This window comes from Pteropus medius, unplaced genomic scaffold (genome assembly GCF_902729225.1).
Source record: "Pteropus medius unplaced genomic scaffold, Ma_sr-lr_union100, whole genome shotgun sequence".
Lineage (NCBI taxonomy): Eukaryota > Metazoa > Chordata > Mammalia > Chiroptera > Pteropodidae > Pteropus > Pteropus medius.
In genome coordinates this window covers 1,206,927-1,232,784 of record NW_024345602.1, presented here as the reverse complement: position 1 = coordinate 1,232,784, position 25,858 = coordinate 1,206,927, and the positions used below count along the sequence as shown (strand labels likewise).

General features: G+C 40.4%; 1 protein-coding gene across 3 annotated transcripts; it reads left to right on the top strand.

The window, feature by feature from the left end:
* Positions 1-826: 826 nt before the first annotated feature.
* HMCES (5-hydroxymethylcytosine binding, ES cell specific) lies at positions 827-24,064 on the top strand. 3 transcript variants are annotated; one of them, XM_039874619.1, is made up of 7 exons: positions 827-949; positions 1,638-1,843; positions 8,666-8,809; positions 9,647-9,772; positions 15,822-16,003; positions 21,649-21,841; positions 23,311-24,064. In XM_039874619.1, the coding sequence occupies exons 2-7, from the start codon at positions 1,661-1,663 to the stop codon at positions 23,545-23,547; spliced, it is 1,065 nt and encodes a 354-aa protein (XP_039730553.1). In that variant the 5' UTR covers positions 827-949; positions 1,638-1,660; the 3' UTR covers positions 23,548-24,064. The 3 variants fall into 3 exon arrangements, with proteins under 3 accessions (XP_039730553.1, XP_039730555.1, XP_039730554.1); XM_039874620.1 differs by lacking the exon at positions 827-949 and adding an exon at positions 1,122-1,260; XM_039874621.1 differs by lacking the exon at positions 1,638-1,843 and having other exon boundaries at positions 882-949.
* The last annotated feature ends 1,794 nt before the right edge of the window (positions 24,065-25,858 follow it).

The window sequence follows — 25,858 nt, the reverse complement described above, 5'->3', positions numbered from 1 at the left end:
TCAATGACCCAGGTGTTCCCTAGCATCAGATCTGAGATGGAGTATGCTCTGTGGTTTGCCTGCTTCCACTTGAGTCCAATTCAGGGAATGCACAGCGGGGAAGAACAGCCCTTAAAGAGCATTCTGTTTCCAGATGCAGAAATCCCTGGTTCATGTCCCAGGGGAGCAGGCTCAGCAGCAACCTCAGTTGTATTTTTAAACTCAAGCCAGGTGGTTTACCAGCTTTGTGGCTGTAATACATGTATCTGCAAAGCCCATTTTAAAAAATTCTAGACCTCACCCTTAGAGATTCAGATTGGGGTAGTGGGGGAAGATGACCCTGGAAAGGCTCATTCTGGCGCCCAAGTTTGAGTGACTTGAGTGATTCGTGGAAGTTTTCCTGATGGTTTAAGTTTTGCCCCAAACTATGAGGCAGTAGGACTGCAAAGAAAATGTTTCCTGATTTCACCCCTACAACAACTTGGTGCCCTAGAGTTATGGTTCCCGCTATACGAAGCAGGGCACTTCAGGCTCCCTGGAATGCATCTAGAATCTCTGCCAGCGCCACAGGGATGAGACTTGTCCTTGCAGATTCTTCCCCAGCCCCATTTCTGCAGTTCGCCCTAGTAGGGGAGTTAACACCACAGGGGAACAGCCGAATATATAAGAAAGTGGAGCTCTGAGAACGCAGATCGAGGAGTACCCGAAGGCAACCCTAGTCTCCTGGGGCACTTTTAGAAGATTCAAATTCCACAGGCCACCTTCCGTCGTCAGGATGGGGGAGGGGAGGAAGCCCAGGCCACCTCCCACGCTGAGGGCGGGGCTGGGCGGTGGCGCTGGAGGCGGGGCATAGCGCCGGGTACGTGTGTCCGCGGAGCGTGAGAGAGGGTGGGGGAGAGCTTCGCAGGCGGCCGAGCGGGCTCTGAATTGGGGTGGGACTACGCGGGCGCCGTCCAGGGCCGAGGTGAAGGTGAGGCGGGTTGGGGCGGACAGCGGGACCCCAGCCCTGGTGCGGAGGGGCGAGGTGGCGCCAACGGGAGAACCTTTGGGCCACCTTGACGCCTAGACGTGCGCCAAGAGCCTGGGGTCGGCGGGGCGGGGCGGCCTGGGGGGTCCCTGGTGTTGGGAAGGAGAAGATACACGCTGGACAGCGAAGAAGCTGAGTTTCGATGCTACTAATAGCACCCTCTCAGCCCTGGTTGCCGTCACCCAGGTTAGCCGCTGCTCGCTGGTGTGAGGATCCCAGAAAGGGAGAGAAGGAAAAGGAGTGGGGACGAGACGGTGAGGAGAAAAAGAGTCGCGTATAGGAAGGAGCTTGTGGCTCCAGAAGTGACGTACCTTTTTGCCTTTCTTGGCTGAAACATTAAGCTGAAAAAAATTAACCTCCCCAGGGAAATCTCTTTTCTTACATTCAGTCAGATATTTATGGAGCACCTCCCAATTATTTAATGCTTTGTATGGGCCTGAGTAATGGATAAAACAGGCATAGTCTGTTTTCTTGAGGAAGGAGTTTCCTGGGGTAGATTTAACAGATGGTTGCATAAAACTACAGGTGGTGCTGGAAGTAGAGTCCTGTGGGAATCTTGAGAGAATGCTGTAAATAATGGAATAAGACCTAATATTTGAGCAATACAAACCTAATGTTTCGTGATCTAAAGGTTGTAAGAAACAGTGTTGAAGAATGTGTGGGCGAACATCCTGTCACTTACCTAGAGATGTTCTCACAAGAGCTTGTGCCTATCAAGATCGGCAGGGCCAGCAGCGGCTCCCAGAGTGGAGAGACCCTGACAAGTACTACCCCTCATACAACAAGAGCCCTCAATCAAATAGCCCAGTGCTTCTGTCGCGACTACACTTTGAGAAGGTAACCAGTTTTTCTGCACCATATTAGCTTCTGGGTGGGCATTGTGATGGTTATCCACTTCTATGGTTGACCCTTGAACAATACACGGGCTAGGTGCACCCACCCCCACACAGCCAAAAATCCAAAAATCTACATATAACTTTGACTCTCTAAAAACTTTACTAATAGCCTACTGTTAACCAGAAGCCTTACCGATTAGGGAAACTAAGTTAACACATATTTTATATGTTGTATGTGTTGTAAACTGTTCTTACAATACAATAAGCTAGAGAAAAGAAATGTTATTAAGAAAAATTATAAAGTATGTTTACAGTATTCACTGAAAAAAACATCCACATATAAGTGGACCCATGCAGTTCAAATCTGTGTGGTTCAGGGTCATCTGTATTTGGTTTGGTGTATGCTCAGCCTCTGAGGTGACATTAAAACCAGCCTTTATTTGAATCCTCAGTTGAGAACTACTCGGGGCCTCACTGAAAGGAGTTGTATTGGTTTCTTCTAATCTTCAAAAATAATTCACTATCCTTCAGGCTAATTTAAGTGCCTTCTCTATAAAAGGCATACTACCCTTAATGCATATCAAGTTTATATGATCCTTGTATTTGAATACATTTTTTAAGACAGTATCTTTCAACCATCATTGATCATCAGGGTCAATTGAGTATCTTAAAAAAAAAATTTTCCATACCCCTTACCAGTCCAGCTGAATCAAAATCTCTGGGCCTAGAGCAACATTAAGACTAGCTAATCTAAAACACCTCTGATGTTACTTGAACACTGAAGTTTCTATTCATTCTGCTGTGTTTTCAATTTTTTTATGTTTGTTTTTAGTGAAGCTATAAACATGTATTTGGTTTGATTTTTTGAAGTTTAATTTCATTCATTAGTACTATATGTAAATTCATGTAGTATTTACCATTGTAGTGTTGGAGTGACCAATAATTTATAATCATGTTTTAGTTTTTTTGCTTTATCTTCACTACAAGCATGTGGTGTGATAAAAATGCTTAATATCAGAAGTTAATGTTTTCTCCATGTCTTTTTTTAATTTAAATTTTAAATGCCCTTGATATATTTTTTAAAATTATGATTGTTTCCATGCTGAATTTTTATTCTGTTCGATTCATAATTATTAAATCAATTTATAAAGATGATTATACCCCTGCAACATACTCTTCAGAACCCTTTTGAGAATATGGTAGTCAAAAAAGACTAATTTCTACATTACAAGGGTTACATTATTTTGTAATAAACGCACCAAATAATATTAATCTTTTTGGTTGAATTAAGCCATTAACATAAAATGGTTATTCTTGAGCCATTTTTAATGGATACATACTTCCCTCTTGAAATAAGAAAACTTTCTTTAATGAGCAGATAATCAAAATAAAATGAATATCATGGGGAACTTGACTGGGAAAAGAAACAACACATGTTTCAAAAGAGGTATAATTTGAGAGAGGAATTAATTACATGAGATTTATTCTTTTTTAGCCTTGGTTCTCTTTGTACCACCGCTTTAGAATTATAGAATGAATGTTAGCTGAAAGAAAAATTTGTTCAACAAATGTAAAGAGAGAAGAGTAGAAAGATTGTGATTTGTCTTAGGTCACCCGGTCATTGAAGTATAGCTCTGGGACTTAGGTCCAGACCACTGTCCTCACTCCCGGGGATGTGTCCTAGAACTAGGAATGGGGAAGGTGGAGCCCTAGTAAGCATAGCCTTCCTTTTCTGTCAGTAGTGTGAATTTGCTGATTGATGTAGTATTTTGATTCCACGTCTCTAATAAATTTTGTTAAGATTGCTGGGGGGTTCCTAATTTTGATAAGTAATTGAGGCTTCATTTTTCTCAAACATGTAAATTGTAAAGCAAAATTAGAACCATTTCAGCATATTAATCCATATTAACGGCCGGCACAGATGTATAGTTTGCAAAATTTGCATTTGAAACCACTGATTTGCAGATTACTTCCTCTTTCATTTATCTACCCCAGTGCTACCAGCTGTTCTGCTCATAAGTCCAAAAAGGTAGGGGAAAAGATGACTAATATTGAGCAATATTTTCAGTATTTTCCCTCCGCAGCCACTTTTTATTCATCATTCTCAGTAGAAGGCAGCCTCATGTATGGGTTTGATTTACAATTGTCCATTAAACACACTCCGGTTAAAGGTTTGTAAAAGTGGGATTTCTCAACCTTGGCACTATTGACATTTTGTGTGGGGTAATTCTTTGTCTTGTGCATTATAGAATTAGCAGTTTCACTGGCCCCTACTAGATGCCAGTAGCATCACCCAGGTCATAACAGCCAAAAATGTCTCTTGATAGTGCCAAATATACCCACTAGATGCCAGTAGCACATCCCCTTCTCTCTATCCACCTCAGCTTTTGGTGGTATCAGTGGTGGGGGCAGGGGTGGGGGTGTCTAAATTGCCCCTGTTGAGAACTTCAGATTTAAGAGTGTTGTTTTGCAAATTTCTAATGAGAGATCATTTAGTTGGCCCTTATATAATGTAATCGCTCTTATTCTTTATGCTATGGTAGGGAGCCTTTCTGCTTGGAAGGCACATTTGATTCTAGAAGCAGAGATTTACAAGTTTTCAAACTTTTTCCGCCTTCTATCTCTGATGAGATTAACACTTGGGTTTGTGCCTTCTACTCTACCATTCTTCCAAGACTGACTTTTTCTTAATTATCTTGAACGCTTATTAATTGGTTTTATTTTTTTTCTTCTTGGCATACAATGTACCTAGGCTGCCTGTGTCTTTAAGGAAAACACACACACACACACACACACACACACACACACACACACACACACACACACACAGTTGATCCTCATTTGTAAATTCCATGTTTACAAATTTGCCTACTTGCAAAATGTATTTGTAACCCACAAAATAATACTTATGTTGCTTTCGCATGGACAATACAGAATGGTGAAAATTTGAGTCGCTTGATATACACTTCAGCTGAGATTGAATAAGACCAAGCTCTTAAAAAGCAAACAAAAAAAATGAAGCTTTACTTTCTTGTTTCATCTCTTATACTATAAACAAGTGTCCTTTTTGCATTCTATTTAATGCTGTGTTTTTAGCATTTCTGTGCTTTTTAGTCATTGATTTCACTGTATAAAATTGTCGCCAAGCATAGTGCTAAAGTGCTGGCTGGTATTCCTAAACATATGAAGGCCTGATATGCCTTACAGAGAAAATACATATGTTAGATAAGCTTCATTCAGGCATGAGTTACTGTACTGTTGGTCTTGAATTCAACATCAGTGAATCAATAATACATATGAAATAAACTGTCTTTAAACAGAAATACACATTAAATAAGGTGATGTGTAAATCAAGTGATGAATATGTTGTCATCATAGGCTCATGAGAAACTAACCCTGTATTTCCCCTAAGAGCATCAGTTCAGTATTCACTAATTCAATGTTCACAGCAACTTTGTAGAACCTACCTGCTATGAATAATGATAATGAGAATGGAGTGTGTGTGTGTGTGTGTGTGTGTGTGTGTGTGTGTGTGTGTGTAGAAAGAGGATTAACTAATACAGGCAAAATTTTGAAAGAAACAGGGCAGGATCTTATCAAGAGCACAGTAGAGCGATTAGCCTTATACAAAAGGGAAGCCCTTCTGAAATAACTACTAGTGATGATTTCTTTCTTGGAATTCCATCCTTTCTTGACTTTTCTCATTCTTTTTCTTTTTTCTTTTTTTTTTTCTCTAGGTATTTTTTCTTGGACTCTACTTTTCCTTCATTTTGCCTTTTTCTCTTTTTGTACCCCCAGGTTAAATCCTGTGCTCGGTTTACCCGCTAAGATACTATCCTAATAGCTTTAACAATCACCTTTATATAGAAAATTTTACTATTTCTTTTTAATTCTAACCTTAAAAAATATTAAACTACAATTTGTATGCCTATCCCATGCCACACATTTTAATGAATCTGTAGGGTAGGTATTATTCACTCTATTTTGACAGAAAAGAAAATTGAGGGTCCAGGAAGTTGAGACTAGACCCACTTTCTAAGTAGCAGAGAAGGAATTTTTGAAGCAAGGTCTTCTTACAAAGGCCTTATTCTTTCCTTTATACCAGAAGTTAGCAAACTATGGTCCTCAGACCAAATCTGGCCCATTGCCTGTTTTCGTAAATAAAGTTTTATTAGAACTCAGCAATACTCATTCATTCTTTGGCTGCTTTAATGCTACCAATGGTGGCAGAGTTCAGTTGCCTGAGTCATTGCAACAGAGATGATATGGACTCAAAAAGCTAGAAATATTTACTGTCTGGTCCATTACAGAAAAGTTTGATTCTATCTACCTTGCCGCCTGTCACTTAAACTTTAATTCTACATACTTTTTTGACATAATAAACAACCCTCTTGGATTTTATTGTAGTGACTTAAAACAACCTTCATTATTTTCACCCATGAGGAATTAAGACAAGGCATTGTAGATATGGTTTGTCTTTTCTCTGAAGTTTGGGGCCTCAGCAGAAAAAACTTAGCATCTGGGGCTAGAATCATCTAGAGGAGGAATCAGAAAACTAGGATCCTCTGACCATTTCTGTAAATGAAATTTTATGGAATACTGCAATATCCATTTATTTATCTGTCTATGGATGCTTTGTCCCTATAACAACAATTATAGTTGCAACAGAGACTATGGTTTACAAGGTATCTAATATCTGGCCTTTTATAGAAAAGTTTGCCAGCATCTGATCTAGAGGCATCTTCAGTCACTTATCTGACAGTTGATGTTGGTTTTTAACCCGGGCTGTTGACTAGAGTACCTACATGTGGCCTCTCCATGCAGCTTGGGCTTTTTCACAGCATGACAGTCTTAGGGAAGTTAGATTTCTTACATGGCAGCTCAGAGCTCCAAAAGAGATGTCTCAGCAAACAAAAAAGAAGCTGAAAACCTTTTCTGACCTAGCCTTAGAAATCATAGTGTCACTCATGCCACATTCTGCAAGTCACAACCCATCCAGATTCAAAGGAAGGGAACACAGACTCCATCCAGATTCAAAGGAAGGGAACACAGACCCCCTCAATGAGAGGAACGGGAAAGATTTTGTGACTATTTCTTTAAACTGCCACTGACTTGCCACTGTTTGCAGAAATTCAACACATGATCTTTCCCCAAATCAAATCCCTTTTCAGATTTTCCTTTTTGTTCCATAGTACCATCATTATTTCAGTCTTCTAGGCTTGAAAACTTAATCATCCTTGTTTTCTTTTTCCCTTTGCACCACGATTTCATTTTTTTCTATCTTTGGATGTCTTTTATTCTCTCTGCTGTCACCAAACCTACTGTATCCTTATCACCAGACCCCTGAACCATTGTAGCACCCATAATGCACTCTCTACTACTGGTTTCTTCCAACCCATAGTGTACTATGTGTATTTGCATTTTAATCTAGATTTCATCAAATTCTCAAGGGCCGGTTACCAAAAAGAAATTTAACATCTATGTGTTGAGGGACCCCAAAACTTCCCCCACATTTGGAGATTCATTAGAAGAACTCAACATATAAAGTGTATAGTGGCTAAGGTTTATTACAATGAAAAGATATACAATAAAGTCAGTAAGAGAAATAGACAAGTAGAAATCTGGAAAAATCCATGCACAGGCTTCCTTATGTTCTCTCCTTCTTGTGAGGGTACACACTAAGCACGTTCCTTCTCCAGCAGTAAAAAATGTAGTAACATGTTCACAGTGTTTCTGCCTAGGGAAACCCATTAGAAACTCAGGGCCCTAGGTTTGTATTGGGGAATGGTCACATAAGCACTTTCTGTTTATCAAGTACCAAAATTCCAGATTCACAGAAGGAAAACAAGTGTTCAGCATAAAACTCATTTTTTGTACAGACTAGTCACAGTAAACCATCCTTATCAGTAAGGGAAAGATGGGATTACTCAAAATCCAAGCTCCCAAGATGCTAACTGAAAGCCAACCTTGTGAGCAGGCCTTCCTAAAAATAGCTTCCTCATGCTTGCTTTTGTGCACAAAACCACTTCCTGCATGTTTCTGACATGGCCTATTTGCTCATCTAATTTCATATCTGGTCTTTCCTCCCAACTCTGTCTGAATTCTGTACAACTTGTGTGATCCAATTTAAGAATCATCCCACCCTATCTCCATCCCTTCTGCCCGTTCTGAGGAGCTGATATTTCTCCATTCTGTTCATCACAGATCACTCTCCAGAACTGCTTAGACACTCATTATGTACCACTTATGTGGCCCTTAGCCTATAATAGTTTGTATTATTACTTAATATATTTATGTCTGTGTGGCCTCACATTACAGTGCAAGCCCTTTGAGACTAAGCACTGCTCCATGTGCCCCCATAGCACTCTACATATCCCTTAATCACAGCATGTACCTCATTGTATTATGGTTGTCTGTAACTTGTGCTTCTTGATACCTGGAAGCACATGAAGTGCAGGGCCTAGCACTATGTCTCTTCCATAGTAGGAACTAATTAAAAGTTTACAGGAACGAAACCTCTTTGTATCCCTTGGGTCTTTTATTCTCTTACCCAAGGGATACAAAGAGGTTTCGTTCCTGTAAACTCTGCTTACCTTATCCAAGCAGAATGTCTTATATTCTAATAAATACGATTGCTAAAGAACACAAGTTACTCACATCATGATAAATCACTAAAATTGTTTTCAAGTAGAATCTTTCCTTTTAATAATCTCTCTATTCTTTGTATTTTGATACTAATAGTAATATAATGCATGCGCTAAATTTGGTTTTCTAAATTTCATTATGATCTCCTCACTGGAGTCTTTACCTTTTTCCATGGCAGGGTGCAGACTCATCTGAGCGTATCATTGCTCCCATGAGATGGGGCTTGGTCCCATCTTGGTTCAAAGAAGATGATCCTTCCAAGCTGCAGTTCAACACTGCCAACTGTCGTAGTGATACCATAATGGAAAAACGGTCTTTCAAGGTAGGTAGCTTATCTAGGAAAAAGGCACATAGTCTGTTCTTTTTTCTAATAGAGCTGTTAGTGCCTTATATACCTGAGAAATAAAATAGAGTTCTCTTTGGAACCTTCCTTAAGGTCCCAAAGTGTGTTCCTAGTTATTAATATTGAGTGCTGTTTTCTTTGCTGCTGTGTAATAAACCGTGCCAAAACTTGATGGTTTAAAACAAAACAACTATTTATTTTATTTCTTATATTCTGTGGGTTGACTGGGTTCAGCTAGATAGTTTTCACTTGGAGGTTCTCATGTAGTTAACATCTAGTGACAGCTGGGGCTGGTTGTCTAAAATGGCTTCTTCACCAACATGTCTGACACCCCAGCCAAGATGGGAGAACAACTGGAAGCCTTTCCATGTGCCTAGTTGGGATAGTCAAGCTTCTTACATGGCATCTGGCTTACCCAAAGCTCATGATTCAAGACAGCAGGGCAGAAGCTGAAGGGCTTTGTGACTTAGCCTTGGAAGTTGCACAGCAGTCATAAGCATCACTCTGCAGCATTCTGTTGGCCCAGTCTAAAATCACTGTGGGAGGGAACTACATGACGTATAAATACTGGGATGAAAGGCTCATTACAGAGCCAGCTTTGGAAGCTACCTACCACAAGCACCTATTTGTTAGAGAGCTATTGCTGCTATGTACATTATTTAATCTTTTCAACGTCTGTGTGAGTGGTGATATTATACATATGAAAAATTAAATAACTGCTCTAAGATCACACATTGGTAGACCTAATATTTTAACCCAAGTCCATGAAACATGATTCTATCACTAAGACCATATTTTGCTCACATTTTCCCTCAGGTGCCTTTGGGAAAGGGAAGACGCTGCGTTGTTTTAGCAGATGGATTCTACGAGTGGCAGCGAAGTCAGGGAACAAGCAAGAGGCAGCCATACTTCATCTACTTCCCCCAAATCAAAACAGTAAAGGTATTATCATCAGCACTCACAGTAAATATTTAGAAAAGTACAGAGAAACTAATCCAAAGAAGGACACTCTTTTCCTTCCCTTATAGACTGTTTCTTGAGGGAACCACTCTATAAGATTTCTATTCCTTTGTTCATCTTTAAACTAGAAATTGTATATCCAAAAAGAGACTTGTCCTCTGGCACTCTCCTTGAGAGTCTGTTAAGCACTTGTGTGGACTAGGATGGCACTTTTCTCAATTCTGTACAATTAGTCTCTTGCCCATAAAAATTTATCTCTATTCAGTGGACATTCATTAAACATATACCATGTGTTCTGCTAGGCTCCTGGAAGTTCAGTGACACATGATTTTTATCCTTGAAGCTTTACTGCTAAGACACAGACAAATCAACAATCAGAGACTAGGGGTGAATGCTCATGGAAGGAATGCTTATGAGGTTATGGGGGCCCAGAGGACAGCACATAAGTTAGACTGGGGCATCACAGACAACTTTCTACAGGAGAGAATTTTGTAGACTGCAAATAGTTGGGTCTTTCTTTCCTTATCCAATATGGCAATCACTCTTTTACTTTGTGTTCAGAACATTTACATTTAATGTAATTATTTATGTGATGGGTTAAAATCATTATTTTACTAGTTTTTTTCTGTTTCATCAGTTCTTTTTTCCTTTTCTCCTATTTTTTCTGCCTGCTTTTGGATCGAGTATATTTTTATTATTTAATTTTATCTCCACCATTGGCTAATTATTTTTACTTAAAAAGAATGTTTTTACTACCTGCTCTGTAATATACATTTTAAATTAAGAGCAGTGTACTTTCAAATAATATACTGCTTCTTGTGGAATATAAGGACCTAACAACACAATATTCCGAGTTCCTTCCATCTTTTGGTGTATTGTCATACATTTTACTTTTTCATAAGCTTTAAACTTACAATATGTGGCTATTGTTTTGTTTTAGACTGTCAGTTATATTTTAGAGTGATAAAAATATAAGAAATCTTACTATACCTATTTTAAATTCCCTGATATTTTCAGCATTTGGGAAACATAATCCTTTGAGTCTGGTTTTATTGACTTCTATATCTTTTGGCAATTGAATGGTTGTTTGGTCTGTTTTTGGCTATTTAACGTATCTTGTAATTTTTTTTTTTTTTTTTTTTTTACTATTTAACTTTTTATTTTGAAACAGTTATCAATTCACAGGAAGCTTCAAAGACAGTATAGAGAGGTCCTCTATACCCTTTACTCAATTTCTCCCATTGGTTATATCTTATGTAATTATAGCACACACAACCAGGAAATTGATATTGGTATGAAGTGTATATAGTTCTTTGTCATTTTATCACATGTAGATTTGTGTGACCATCAAGATATAGCACTATTTCATCACCACAGAGATCTCTCTCTTGCTACCCTGTTTTCATCACAACGTGCCCCTCTCCCACAACCAGTGATTAACTCCTGGTAACGACTAATCTGTTTTCCATCTCTTATTATTTGAGTTTTGAAAAGCATCAGATAAAAAAAATATATCAAAACATCAATGAAAGTAAATGACAGGTGAGGAAGTGGAAGTGGTGGTCAGATTGCTTAGTGGTAAAAGGAATTATGTTATAAACTGGGCCAGCTATGAAAGTCAGCCTTGCATGTGCAGGGCCCCTCCCCAGGCCCACACACGTAGGGAGTCATGTCATTGTAGGTAGACAGCACCAGTCTTGCTCCTCAATGTGTCCCTCACCAGGCTCACATGAGAACAGGAACAAGTTAGCAATAGAGCCCCCAGCCTTGGTTATTTTCTTATGTTCCTCTTGCCACACTGGTGGGAACTGCTTTATTTGAGGTCTGTTTCTCTCACTTATCCCTCAGCTCCACAGGGCGAGAGTAGAGCTTTATCTTTAAGGCTTCCCCAGCTTTTGGCTCTTAGTTGAAGGACTGTTCAGTGATGCAGGTGTATCACCCTCACCCTCACTCTTGGGCTGTGGGGCAGCTCTAGTATTGAGTCTAGGCCCTGTGCTTCCATAGTCCATTCCTGTTCCTTAGCCTGTGTGTCTCTGCTCAGGGCTCTTTGTTACTCTCCGGGATATATTTTTTTCTCTTTATTGAAATATAATAGACAATTAGTTGCTTGTATTTACATTGTACAATTCAATGAGTTTTTTCCAATGATAGTTGGCATGCAATAATATACCACTTTCAGTTGTACAGCATAGTGATCAGAGATCCACATAACTGGCAAAGTGATCACCCCACTAAATCTAGTACCCCTCTTCCACCTTACATATTTATTATGACATTAACCATCTTCCCCATGCTACACTCTACATTTCCATGTCTATTCTGCAACTATCCATTTGTACCTCTTAATCCCTTTGCCTTTTTGTGTCCCCCCAATTCCCCTCCCATCTAATATCCCTCAAAATAGTCTCTGTATCTATGAGTTTATTTCCGCTTTTGTTGTTGTTAATTTTGTACTTTCAATTCCACATGTACATGAAATCATGCGATATTTGTCTTTCTCTATCCAGCCCATTTTCTTCAGCACAATACCCTCTAGGTCTATCAAGGCAATATCTTTTTCCACCTTCTTCCTTTTAGTCTGTGTGTGCCTTTTAATCTGAAGTGAGTCTCTTGTAGGCAGCATGTATAGGGGTCTTGTTTTCTTATCCATTCAGCCACTCTATCTTTTGGTTGGAGCACTTAATTCTTTTCCATTTGAGGTACTTGTTGATAAGAATGTAGTTATTACCATCCTTTATTCATGTTTTTGATACATGTTTTTTCTTCTTAAAGAAGTCTCTCTAGCATTTCCTGTAATACTGGCTTGCTGTTGATACATTCCTTTCACTTATTTTTGTCTGGGAAGCTCTTTATCTGTCCTTCAACTCTAAATGATAGCTTCGTTGGATAAAGTATTCTTGGTTGTAGATCCTGGGTTTTCATCATGTCGAATATTTTGTGCTAAGCCCTTCTGTCTTGCCTAGTTTCTTTTGAGAAATCAGCTGCCAGTCTTATGGGTGCTCCCTTGTAGGTAACTAACTACTTTTCTCTTGCTGCTTTTAAGACTGCCTCTTTGTATTTAACCTTTGGCATTTTAATTATGATGTGTCTTGGTGTGGGCCTCTTTGGGGAATCTCTGAGCTTCCTGGGGTTTTAGGTCTATTTCCTTCACCAGGTGAGGAAAGTTTTCCATCATTATTTCTTCAAATAGCTCTTCAACTTCTTGTTTTCCTTCATTTACCCCTATGACATGAATATTTTCATTTTTAATTGTGTCCCATAGGCTCATTAAATTATTATTATAGTCTTGGCTTCTTTTTTCTTGCCATTCTGATTGAGTGTCCTTGGCTTTCCCATCCTCTATAGAGGTCATTTGATCCTCTTTTTTATTCTCTCTGTTTACTCCATTTAATATACTTCTCATCTCAGATAATGTGTTCTTCATTTCTGTCTGGTTCCTTTTTATAATTTCCATTTCCATTTTTTTGTCTTTATTAAAGTTCTCACTGAATTCATATACACTTTCCGTAAGTTCATTGAACATCTTTATAACCAGTGTTTTGAACTCTGCATCTGTTAGATTGCTTGACTCCATTATTTCTGGATCTCTGTTTTGTTCTCTTATATGGCTTCTGCTAATTTGTTTTCCCATTTTGGCTGCCTTTCCATGTCTGTTTCCATGTATTAAGCAAAGCTCCTAAGTCTCTTGGTCTTACTAGTGTAGTGGCACAGTCCTGAAAGAGGTTCAGCTGTAGTTCAAGTTTAGCCCTAGCCTGTGCCCCTCTGGGGCCACCTGTTAAGATTGAGCTAGCAATCCACAGATGCAATGCTTATAGTTGCCTCAAAAGGCCATACCGGAAATGGAGGCCAGCTGCCACCTGTGTTAGTCTAGGCGCTGCTCAGCAAGGGACACCTGACTAAGTGAGGACACACCTGGATGTGGCTTGGGTGGGGCCACAAGTTGAGGGAGGCGGAGTTTCATGGAATCCTCTGGGTGGAGTGACCTCTGTTATCCAGTTTGATAACATCTCAGCTGTGGGGTGCTGAGCCCACACACTGGGAAAGGGGAGGGCTCAAAAGAGGAACAATAGATACCACCGGCACTTCTGTACAGAGTGAGTCTAGCCTTGGCCCTCACTCTGACAACTCAGTGTGCCCCTGTAAGTCCCTGGTGCCCCCTGTGCAGCTGACCAGGTGCTGGTGCTCAGAGCGAGCAAGTCTGTCACCGCGAAAGTCCGCTTGCAGACATGGCCCCTTTAAGAGGCCATCTGCAGCTGCTGGCTACCGCTGCTGTGGCCTCTGTCCCACTCAGCTGCTAGGCACCAGGCAGCCTCATGTCCTCGCCCTGTCCTACCTTCTGCCATTGCAAGGTGATTTCTTAGATTTCTCCCTAGTTGAATGGCTTGTTCATCTAGACCCCAGGCGATTTTTTCTTGCTGTTTGCTCGTTGTTTCTGTCACAATTTTGATTCAGTCACCAGAGGGATGAACAGAGCCTCTATTATCTACACCATTATTTTCCCTGTGTCTTGTAATTTTTGATTAATTGCCATAGTATGTAGGACAGAGACCGAGATAAATAATATTTATGCCTAGAAATGGATACACTTATCCTTATATTAGGCTATTAACGTGTAAAATTAGGTCGATCTTGTCTTGCTAAACTGGGTTTGTGTTTTGTTGTTGTTATTACCTTTGTTCGCCATTGGTTTTAAATTTCTCTTGTGTTTAGGGTAAGGATTGATTTTCCAGAGGGTTTTCCTCAGTAGTCCTGCTCTCTTCAGCTGTAGTATTTCTGTTAGAGCTTGTGCATTAGAGAGGATTTCTCCATGCTCTTGCCCCTTCTCCAGAATTTATCTGCTATTGCTTGTCACTTGGTGCCATCAATATGAAGGCAGGTAGAAAAGCGTTCCCTGTCATCTTTGCTCATTCTCAGTCTTAGGCAGAACTGTGCCCTGGGTTCTCAGGCTCAGCCTTTCTCAATGATCTTGCTACTTCCCCAGGGGTGTAGAGGGTTTTTTTCTTTTACCCTTCCCGGCCTCAGTGAGTCTTTACCAATATCTTAGGGGTTGTAGGGTTTATTACCCTTCTTCTGACCCCTTATGGCTGTTATTCCTCAGAGAAATGATCAGGTGCGGCTTCATGAAGGTCTTTGCTGAAGCAGAAGAGCTCGCCTCTTCTAGGCATGCTCCAGCAAGAAAGGCTTTCTCTAGTCTCCTGTCTTTCTTGTGAACACCCAGGGAGGTCTGTGAGGAAGACTCTGCAAGCTGATACAAACGCCCCTGATGCATTTAGCTTTCAGGGATTCTGTACTCTTAGGCTGGCCCAATACTCTGCATTTAGCAATTCGATGATAATTTTTTCTGAATTCTTGTCTGCTGTATTAAGGCTTTGCCTTCCTCCTGTTGCCACTGGTAAACCAGTGCTTATCTCATCTTCCTGCAGAGGCCTCTGGTTTCTATAAAGTTCAAGCTAATTGGTTGCCCTGTGACCTCAGTTCTCTAATGAGTTTAAGAAAAGTTATGATTTTATAGATTATCTAGCTTTTTTTTTTCTTATTGTTAAGATGGAGGTGAAAGCCTTTCTAGCTTTCTGTATTCTAGGCCTTGAACTGAATCTTAAATGGCAAGTAGGATTTGGCATGATAAGGAAAGGTGGGAATGACATTTTGGGCAGAGGACAGTTGCTTCAGCAAGACACAGTGAGAACAAATTGCATAAGAACTTCATTTACAAACAGCTGGGTTTGGTTCAGGTTAACATTGTAAGTGAAAGTTGGAATAATGTGCCAGATCATAGAAGGCCTAAATGCCTAGCGAAGGTGTTAAATTGTATTCTGAAAACATTTAAGGAGTTATAAATCTATAGCTTTGGTGGTATTTGCCACCAAGCCTCTTTTCTTTAGTGACAGTGGATCAGGAGGAGTTAATAAGGCATGGGCTAAATTATTTCTTAAATGTTTGCAATGCTCTTAAGTCTGTGGTAGTTAGTACTCAACCTATGTGTGGAAGAAGGCTGCTGAGTATCTAATCTGCCCATGTATTTTGCTTCCAGTCAGGCAGCATTGGTGCTTCCAACAATTCTGAAGACTGGGAGAAAGTCTGGGACAACTGGAGACTACTAACAATGGCCGGACTCTTTGACTGCTGGGAACCACCAGAGGGAGGAGACTGCCTGTATTCCTACACTATCATCACAGTGGATTCCTGCAAAGGCTTGAATGACATCCACCATAGGCAAGTCACACTTCTTATCTCCAGGTCCAAAAGCATTCAGGGAGAGTTTGTCCTCTTTGCTTTTAGATAGGTAGCTTATGGAATTTAAAGTTTCTGTATGCACAAATTTAGGGTAGGAAACTAAGACAGTTGTTTTGCAAAATACATTTACAGTCTGTTTGGCTATAACATGACATGCATTCCTAAAAATCACCACATTGTGCAAAATAGTGCAGTGAAAACCACAGAACTTTTGGGAAAAGTAGGGTTAAGAGGACAACACTTAAAAACTTTGTCAGTGGCACATTAAAAAATAATAGTAATCTATTAAAAACTACCACAGTTTTATACATTGGGGATTAATAAATACATAGATTTTACAATAAATATGGCACTTTACTTTAAAATGACCCAATATTTGCTTATGGAAGTGAGTGTCTGAAGAGTTGTAGCTTGTGAGTTATTGTCAAGTGGTGGAAGGAAGATTATGCAAAATTTATTATCTTTTGTGGTTTAAACCTGCGCATGTTTTTCTCCCTTTGAAATATAGCTCCTTTGATGCATGTATTTATAATATACATATTTAATCAAAATTGAAGACTTCGGTCCAATGCATAGCCTCCTCCTTCAATTAACTTCTGTATCACTGCTGGAAATTCTTTAGCAGCATTTCCATCTGTGCTTATGTCTTCTCCCAACAGCTAAAGGCTTTAAAAATGGCATCAGTGTTTAAAACCACCAAACTGGCCATTACTCGCACTAAAAGGAGCCACCTCTATGATTTCTTAGGTCTTTATATAAAGATAGTGCTTTCTCCTTGTGAAAACACTTCCAAGTTTTTCACTGTTTGGCATTCAATCCATATGCTAAAGAATCTTTCCATTGCTTCTATTCCTTTAGGCCTGATTGGTATTGACTTCACAACACCTCTTGAAGTTTTCCCAGCTATGGATGTCCTTTTATTTTCACAATGTTGTCATTTATGTGGATTCCTTTATGTCTGTTGCTCAGGAGATATCACATGTTCTCTTTTTACTTTCAAGATGCTTTGTTATTTCAAGCTTCTCAATACTTAAAAGTTCCCATTTATATGCACTGCTTAGCATGCACTGATTTAGGAAGCTTAGACATGTATAAGATGTTGAATGAATAGTATTTTTATATGTAGAGAGAAGTTCACAAATGCAAAATAAAAGCAAAACACAACTTTGAAGGCTAATATGTAGTGAACTAAGATAGCTGTCAATGTTTGAGTTTTATGCATGTGTGTATTTTGTGTATTCCTACAAGGCTTATTTCAGCAGGGTACAGTTTTCTGTGTTCACCTTGTCTTTCTCACAGACAAAACTGTGTATAAGCAAACGCAAATCTTTGTTTATATTACACTCTAATATATCAATCACATTGAAACAGATTTCCATTTTTCAAACAAGTAACTTAACTACCAGAACTGACTATACTTGTGTAACACTTTCACAATTTTTGCCAAATCTGAGTGCCCTCAGAAGTGATTTTGATGTTTTGCTGAAAAGAATATGATGCTGCCATATCAGGATAACTTATTTTAGCCTTGTCCTAAGCATTCTCTGTGAAAGTATGCTCTCATGTCATAAAGTAGTTTTGGTGTTTGCTAATTCACCTTAAAATAAATTCCCGTTTCATCTAATCTAAGACACATCCATTTTGAAATGTACCATTATTTTATATGCTGTTATGTAAAGTGCTGCAAATTACTGCCAGCTAAACTATAATACAATGCAAAGATGTCATTCATCATAAAATGCGCCTGGATTTCAGAGATTGTAGAATATTTGGGTGGGGGGGTGGCGCATCAATTTTATTTTATTTATAAAATTTAAGAAATTTTTAAATTACAGTTGGTATTTAATATTATATTTGTTTCAGGTATACAGCATAGTAGTTACACATGTATGTAACTTATAAAGTGATTCCCCTGGTAAATCATACCCACCTGGCACCATACATTCCCTAAGCTGTACTTTATAAGCTCATAACTATTTTGTAACTGTCAACGTGTACTTATTAATCCCCTCACCTTTTCACCTAGTCCCCCTACCATCTGGCAACCATCAGTTTGTTCTCTGTATCTGTGAGTTTACTTCCATCTTGCTTGTTTGTTTGCTTTTTAGATACCACAAATAAGTGAAATCATATAGTATTTGTCTTTCTCTGTCAGACTTATTTCACTTAACATAATACCCTCTAGGTCCATCCATGTTGTCTCAAATGGTAATACTTCATTCTTTTTTATGGCTGAGTAATATTTCAGTGTGTGTGTGTGTGTGTGTGTGTGTCTGTGTGTATCACCTGTTCTTTATCCATTCGTCTTTTGATAAATTATTGACAGCTATGTAGTTATTGCCATTTTATTGTTTTCTGATTGTTTTTGTAGTTCTCTGTTCCTTTCTTATTCTCTTACTTTCTCCTCTTGCATGTTAATGACTTTCTGTAGTGTTATGTTGGAGTCCTTTCTCTTTTTTTCTTGTATATCTCTTGTATATTTTGGTTTGTGGTTGCCTTGTGCTTCATAGATACCAATCTATATTTATAACAGTCTATTTTAAGTTGAATGTCACCCAACTTTGAACACATTCAAAAATCACTAATATTTTTACTCACCCCCTCCACGTTTATGCTTTTGTCATTTATTACTTATTTTGTGTGTATCCCTTAATTTACTGTCATAATTATACATGCTGTTCTGACCTTTTTTGCCTTTTAACTTCTGAACCTGCTTTAGTGTTGATTGATCCACTGGTTTTATTGTGTGTTTGCCTTTTTCAGTGGGAATTTTTTGTGTATGTGATATTTCCTTTTTCGTATTTTTTTATTCTTCTTAAAAAAGTCTCTAACATTTCTTTTAACACTGGTTTGGTGATGATGAACTCCTTCAGCTTTATCTTGTCTCAGAAGCTGTTTATCTCTAAATAATAGCTTTGCTGGGTTATAGGTCCTTGCTTTTCATCACTTTGGATATTTTATGCTCTTCCTTTCTGGCCTGCAAAGTTTCTTTTTAGAAATCAGCCGACAGTCTTAGGGGAGCTCCCCTGTAGGTAACTAACTGCTTTTCTTTTGCTGCTTTTAAATCTCTCTTTCACCTCAATAATTTTAATTAAAAAAAAAAAAAAAAGTCTGTCTTTAAGCTTTTGCACATTAATTACATGGCTTGGTGTGGGCCTTTTTGGGTTCATCTTGTTAGTGACTCTGCACTTCCTGGACTTGTATGTCTATTTCTTTTGCCCAGTTAGAGAAGTTTTCTGTTATTATTTATTCAGATAGGTTTTCAATCCCTTGTTCTCTCTCTTCTCCTGGCACCACTATGATGCGAATATTGTTACTCTTGATGTTGTCCCAGAGTACTCGTTTTTTTAAATTCTTTTTTTCTTTTTTGCTGGTCCGAGTAGGTGTTTTCAGCTACTTTGTTTTCAAAATCACTGATTCAGTCCTATGCTTCATCTAATCTTCTATTTCTTCTAATATATTCTTCATTTCAGTCATTCTTTATTTCCGAATGGTTCTTTTTTGTTTTTTATCTTCTTTTTTATGTTTCCTATGTTTTTGTTGAAGTTCTCACTGAGTTCATCTATTCTTCCCCTAAGTTCATTTAGCATCCTTATAACCAGTGTTTTGATCTCTATATCTATTAGATTGCTTGCCTCCATTTTGTTTAGTTCTTTTTTTGAAGTTTTGTCTTGTTTCTTAATTTGGGACATGTTTCTTTGTCTCCTCATTTTGACTGTCTACCTTTGTTTGTTTCTGTGTATTAGGGAGGGCTGCTATGTCTCTGTCTTAGTAGAGTGGCCTTATGTAATAGGTGTCCTGTGGAGCCCAGTGGCACAGTCTCCTTGAGTCATTTACTCCAGGGGTGTCCCTTGTGTGCAATGTGTGTGCTCTCCTGTTGTAATTGAGCCTTGATTGCTGTTGGCACATCAGTAAATGAGATTGACCCTCAGGCTGACTTGATGTAAGGACTGGCCATGCCTACAGTGGACAAGCTGTTGTGCAGAAGTTGACCCCACAGAGCGGGATTCATTTTAGGAGGGCTCTGGGTGTGTTGTTTATGGCACTAATTGGCTGGTGCACTGGTGTGGTCTGACACTGGCCACTGGGTATGTTGATTCTGGGGCCTTTTGGGAAGGGCTCCAATGCAGGCCAAGATCAGCTACTGCCTGTATCAGGCTGGAGCCACGTGGTAGAAGCTACAGGCACCTGGGATACATTATGATGTGAACTGAAGCTGCAGTCACGAGTGCCAGGCTTGGGGCCACTTAGCAAGAGGTACAGGGCACGCTAAGGCCAGGTGCTGCTTATTTGAGGTTTGTGGATTTTCCAGAGATTTTTAGCAAAGTCTACAGCACTGGCCAAGGCCTGCCACTTGTGAGAAATAGCTGCTGAAAGAGGTTCAGGCCAGGAGGGTGAATTGAGTGGAATGGGGTCTTAGAAAATCACTAGGGTGGGGTAAGAGCTGTGTTAGTGAGATTAAAGGAGACTCAGGTTTGGTGCCTGCCTGGACCTGCTGGCTGGGTTGGGGATGGGCTGAATGAAGGAACAGTAGCTCCTGCTGCTCCAGCCCTTGCCCTGAAGCCAGTCAGTTCCTCCCCCATGTGTTTGGGGTGTTTTTCAAGCTGCTATCTCTTCACTGGAGCTTAGGGCAAGTGTTTGTGATGGAGTGAGTCCGTGCTCTGGCCCTTAAAAAGGACTCCACAGCCTACGGTGGTGAGTCCCTACTGATTTTTACAGGGAGTATTTTCTTCCTGTCACTGGTGCTCCAGGTTGGGGAGCCCAGTGTGGGCCTGGAATGGTTCACTCCTCAGCAGGTACTCCACAGCCAAAATATTCTGATTCTTAACTAGCACATGTGGTTGTGGGACCTGTTCATTCTGCATCTCCATCCCTGCTGCCAGTCTTGACGTGGCTTTTTTATATCCATAGTTATAGGAATTCTGTTCAGCTAGTCTTCAGGTGCTTCTCAAGAGTGGTTGATTTATAGTTTAGTTGTAATTTTGATGTGGTCACGTGGGAACTGAACATGTTTACCTACTCCCTATAAAATATTTTTTCAAGTACATGTTCGATTTAAACAAATCAAAGTGATAACAATTATATTAAAATAAACGCTTATACATTTATCTCCTATAGTCAAGTGTGTACCACGCTTTGCATTGGCCTAGGATATAAAACTGGAAGCTAAATATAGGATCTTTCTTAACATCTTTCTGGGTACCAGAAGTTATCTTGCTTTCTGAGGCTTAGTTTCCTTTTTTTCACAATTATGTGAATAGCTCTTTCTTACTGTAAATCTGTCATAGGTATTAAGGCTGGAGATGATTGTTGATAGACAGTTCTAAGCTGGGGCATCTTAGAAAGGTCACCAGTTTGCTAATATGTACACTGGAGTGCACTGGATCCAATCATAGCACTATTCACTGTCTTTGCCATAAAACTTTATAAGCTAGCTCTCCTAGTGTTAAATTTTGTGCCCTGTCAAGTCAGGGAGCATGTGGCAGTAATCAGCATGCGATGTACAGAGGGAAGTGAGCTTTTCCTTGTGATAATTTGTGCTATCAACTGACTCAAGTCTCTCTCCCTTTTCCCCTCACCCTCACCCTGCCTCTCCCAACCAATGTCTTGACCTCACTAACTAGGATGCCTGCCATATTAGATGGAGAGGAGGCAGTCTCTAAATGGCTTGATTTTGGTGAGGTCTCAACTCAGGAAGCTCTGAAGTTAATCCACCCCACAGAGAATGTCACCTTCCATCCAGTCTCTCCCGTGGTGAACAACTCCCAAAACAACACTCCTGAGTGTCTGGTTCCTGTCGACTTATTGGTCAAAAAGGTAAGGGCTTGTAACTTTGACAGTTCTTTTTGAGCTTTCTGTCTTCTGTCCGTATAGCATTTTCTTGTAGAATATGGCCTTTTACACACTCAGAGTTTTCATTTAAACCACCCAAAATGCATATTCCTTATTCAGGGCAAGGTTGAGTAGAGCAGTGATTCAAAGCTGGCTGTAACTCAGAGTTCTTTAGGGAGCTCTTCCAAAATGTAAATGCCAGCACCTATCTGCAACTACTGAGTCAATCAATATTCCAGACTGAGCTTGGGCTTCTGTATCATTTGAAGCTTCTTCAATGAGTCTGATAATATGCCAAGTGTGAAGACTCCTAATCTAGAGGGTGATTGTGAGAAAGGCAAAGGAGGCCTTAACCATAATTGTATCTCTGTTCATAACCAACTGTGATTTTTGATGTCTCTTCTCTGTACTGCTTTCTCAGCCACAAGTTGGAGGAGTTCTAATCCTTGTCCTCTTTTAGGACAAGTTGAGAACATTCCTGCCATAAACTTTAACTTCTTAGAATTGGTAAGGATCCAGAAGATGTATTTTGAAGGGAAGGTGAACAAGCAACAGGCCTGCAATAGGGAGGGGAGCTCCAGAGTAAAAAGCTGGCCCCTATTGACATTTGGGGATAAAGGTTTAGGAATAGCAACTATTTTTAGGTGGCATAGAGGAATCTGAAGTAGGACATGGCTCTGAGTGTTCCAGGAACAGGCATCTTAGAATGCCCAAGAAGTGTTAAGGATGACAATTGCAAGAACAGCAATTAAGTTTTCTTTTAAAAACTTGAAAGAAAAATGTTGGGTAGCTGTCATCCTTTTTCTTTTGTCTCAGTTCTCTGCAAACTCCCGCAACCCTGACACTTTATTAGATGTCTCTAAAAATGATTCTTTTTGCACTAGACACAGCCCCATTTCTCAGTGGCCTTTACTCCAAAAGAATTCACATTCTGGAGATGTGGCATTATTGCAAATTCAGAGCCTTCTTTTCAGTAAGCTTCCCTTACCCTAGGTGCAGGTAAGGGAAGCAGAAGAGCAGTGCCAGGCAAGGAGAGGCTATGCAGAGGGTCTTTGCAGTAGGGAAATAGACCGTTCAGACTTAGGCCGAATCCCTTCTCATGCGGGCTGTTTGAAGCCATTATCTCCTCAGTTTCATTTCTCAACTCCCTGCCTGGTCATAATGAATTTCATTCTTCTTCCTGAGAATGCTTCATTCTCTGCTTGTTTGAATGCCTGTCAGTTCTCTTCTCCGACTGGCCCCACACACCTCCTCTGCAAAGCCTTCTCTAAGAGCTACTCCCTACCCCTGGCACCCTTTGGAACACACTCAGGTGCTCCTCTCTTCCCACACCTCACTAGTGGGCCCTATCTGGCCCTTAGTAACAATGCCTCTTCCCTTCTTTCTTCCCTTGGAGTTAGCCTTTTCCCAAAAGCTGGAGCTGAGTGATTTGAGATATTTCGTCTTTTTCCTAGGAGCTCGAGGCAAGTGGCAGCAGCCAGAGGATGTTGCAGTGGCTGGCCAAAAAGTCACCCAAAAAGGAAGACCTCAAAACACCCCAAAAGACAGAGTCAGATGTGCCCCACTGGTCCAGCCAGTTCCTACAGAAGAGCCCATTCACCACCAAGAGAGGTAGTGCTAGACTCCTGGAGCAATGGCTGAAGCAAGAGAAAGAGGAAGAGCCAGTGGCCAAGCGGCTTCAGAGCCAGTAATGCAGGACTTTCAGAGACCAAGGTCACAGTTTGCTGCACTAAATACTGTTGCTGATAATAGATTCTTGTATTGTGTATGTATGGATTTGCTTTAGGGGGAGGTAGCACAGTGTTAGTTGACAGTTGTGGGTTCATGGGGGAACGGCAATTCTGGCTGTGACCAGGAACCCACGATGGGGCTGTGGGCAGCCTGGGAAGAAGTAGGAGTGGAACCTTTCCTCAAAGCCTGACCCTACGTGCATTTCTTAGCCCCAACCTGACCTGGTCCTGTTAGCAAAAGGCCATTTTCAGCTCAGCCTTTGGGCTCTTTTCAGTCTTTTGCAATTAAGTTTTTAAAACATTGTATTTTTTTCTGAATAAATTATATTTGATAAACTTTCTACATTTCAGAAAATGCAGCTAATGTTGAGGAGAGTTCTGGATTACTGTTTGGGGCTTTCTGTAGACAAAACTGCTTTTTTGGAAACAATAAAAAGGCTTAAGGGGGTTCTTTATTGAGACTTTTTTCCCCTGTCAATTTGGAAGCTGTCTGAATCTTTTTCTTAAAACCATCCTGACTGCCTGCCAAACATAGGGGCTAGAGGGAGAAGTCAGTACAGAGGACAAGACCCTGACCTTACACAGGGAGTGTATGGTCTGGGTGAGAGTCCCAATCACAGCTCTCCAAGCCCTATCCAAATTCCCAACCTCTGGGTAGAGCAGGTTAGGACACAGAGGATGAGTTGGGCTTGGGGTAGAGGTGAGAGCTGACCATCTGTCTGCCCCAGCCTGGTCAGAGCCTTTGTGATTTGCTCTGCAGGTTCCTCCTTGGAACTGAATGGTTTTATAATTAGATATTTATTTGGGGTGGTTAGCTATTGTCCCTCCCCACCCAGATCATTAGTTCCATTAAAGCAGGGATGGCTTTTTTCACCTTTTTTCCTCCCATTGTTAACGGTAAGTGTGCAAATATTTGTTAAATAAATTTGAGCACTAACTACAAGCCTTGCCCTGTGCTAGGCAAGGAGCCACAGGCATTTGCCAGGTGACATACCTGGCAATTAAGCACTCGTGCACAAGTGCGCACAAGCAGGGCACTGCTGTCACAGGAGGAGAACTTCCTATGGATCCAGGGAATGGAGTCTGTGAATCTCCAGAAGCACCAAGGCCAGGCATTCTTTCTTCTTTGCAGCTTCCAGGAGACAAGGCTTGATAAGACGTCAGGTGATTGGACAGAGGCAGCCTAGCTGACAGGACAGAGCGAGTGCCGGCCCCCTGCTGCCACTGAACCACCCAGATGAGGCACTGGCCCAGGCCCTATGCAAATCAGGGATCAGGATTTCCACCAATTAAAGGGCAGCTTTGGCACCTCACACAGGCCCTGCAGGGAGCCAGCCCAGACTGGAGGTAGGGGGATCTCTGCCCTGACCCCTGCAGTGACCCGCCCAGCCTGCCTTGGCTCTAAGTTCCTTGTCAGATTGCCCTTCTGGTTGAGGAGGCAAGATTAGCTAATGGTTGTACTCAGGCACCCTGCACTGAGGCCAGGGATGGTTTCACCACGACACCCAGTTTTGTTTGAGTTGATTTGCATGGAGTTTTGGTGGTTTTACTGAGAGATATTAAAAATACATGTAAGTTACCGTTATGGCTTTTGTCATACTTGATTCAGGTTTAATAAGCGACAAAAATTAAATTCCCTTTATTTTTGATTAGTAATCTCCCCATTGTCAGGGTAACTAAGTTTGGTAGGGTCTTTTCGTTTTAACATGAAAGAATAAACTGTCCTCAGATATTTATACTTTCACCTAAACGTGATGTTAAAAGCACATTCTTATATCTGAGATCATATTTTGTGATTTCAGATTTACATAAATGGTATCTTAGACATTTCATTCTGCAGTTTTGTTTTTAATCTGGGTCATCAGCTTTACTAGGTATTGCCAGATTGCTCTCCAAATTTTCACTTGCTTCATGAGCATGCGAATCACCATTTTCCCACTTTTTGCAAATACTTAATCTTGCTTACTAGAGCACTGGAGCATGTAATCCTGTCCTTTGTTTTTAAAGAACAAATCTCAGGGACAAACAAAGCAGCCTTCACCTGCTTGGTTATAGCCCATCAAGCCAGGACCCCAGCTTTTTCTGGGGCAAATGGGACAGCTCCAGTATATGGCTGTCTTGTCCCTGGGCTAGGCTCCCAGATGGCAGCCCGTCTTCACTCCCGTCCTACTGGTGCAGTTACCAGGCTTGATTCCAGGCCTAATTTAGGGAATTCTTCTATCCTTAGAAGAGGCAGATGGTCCCCAGCACTTCAGGTCCTCATAGACAGATG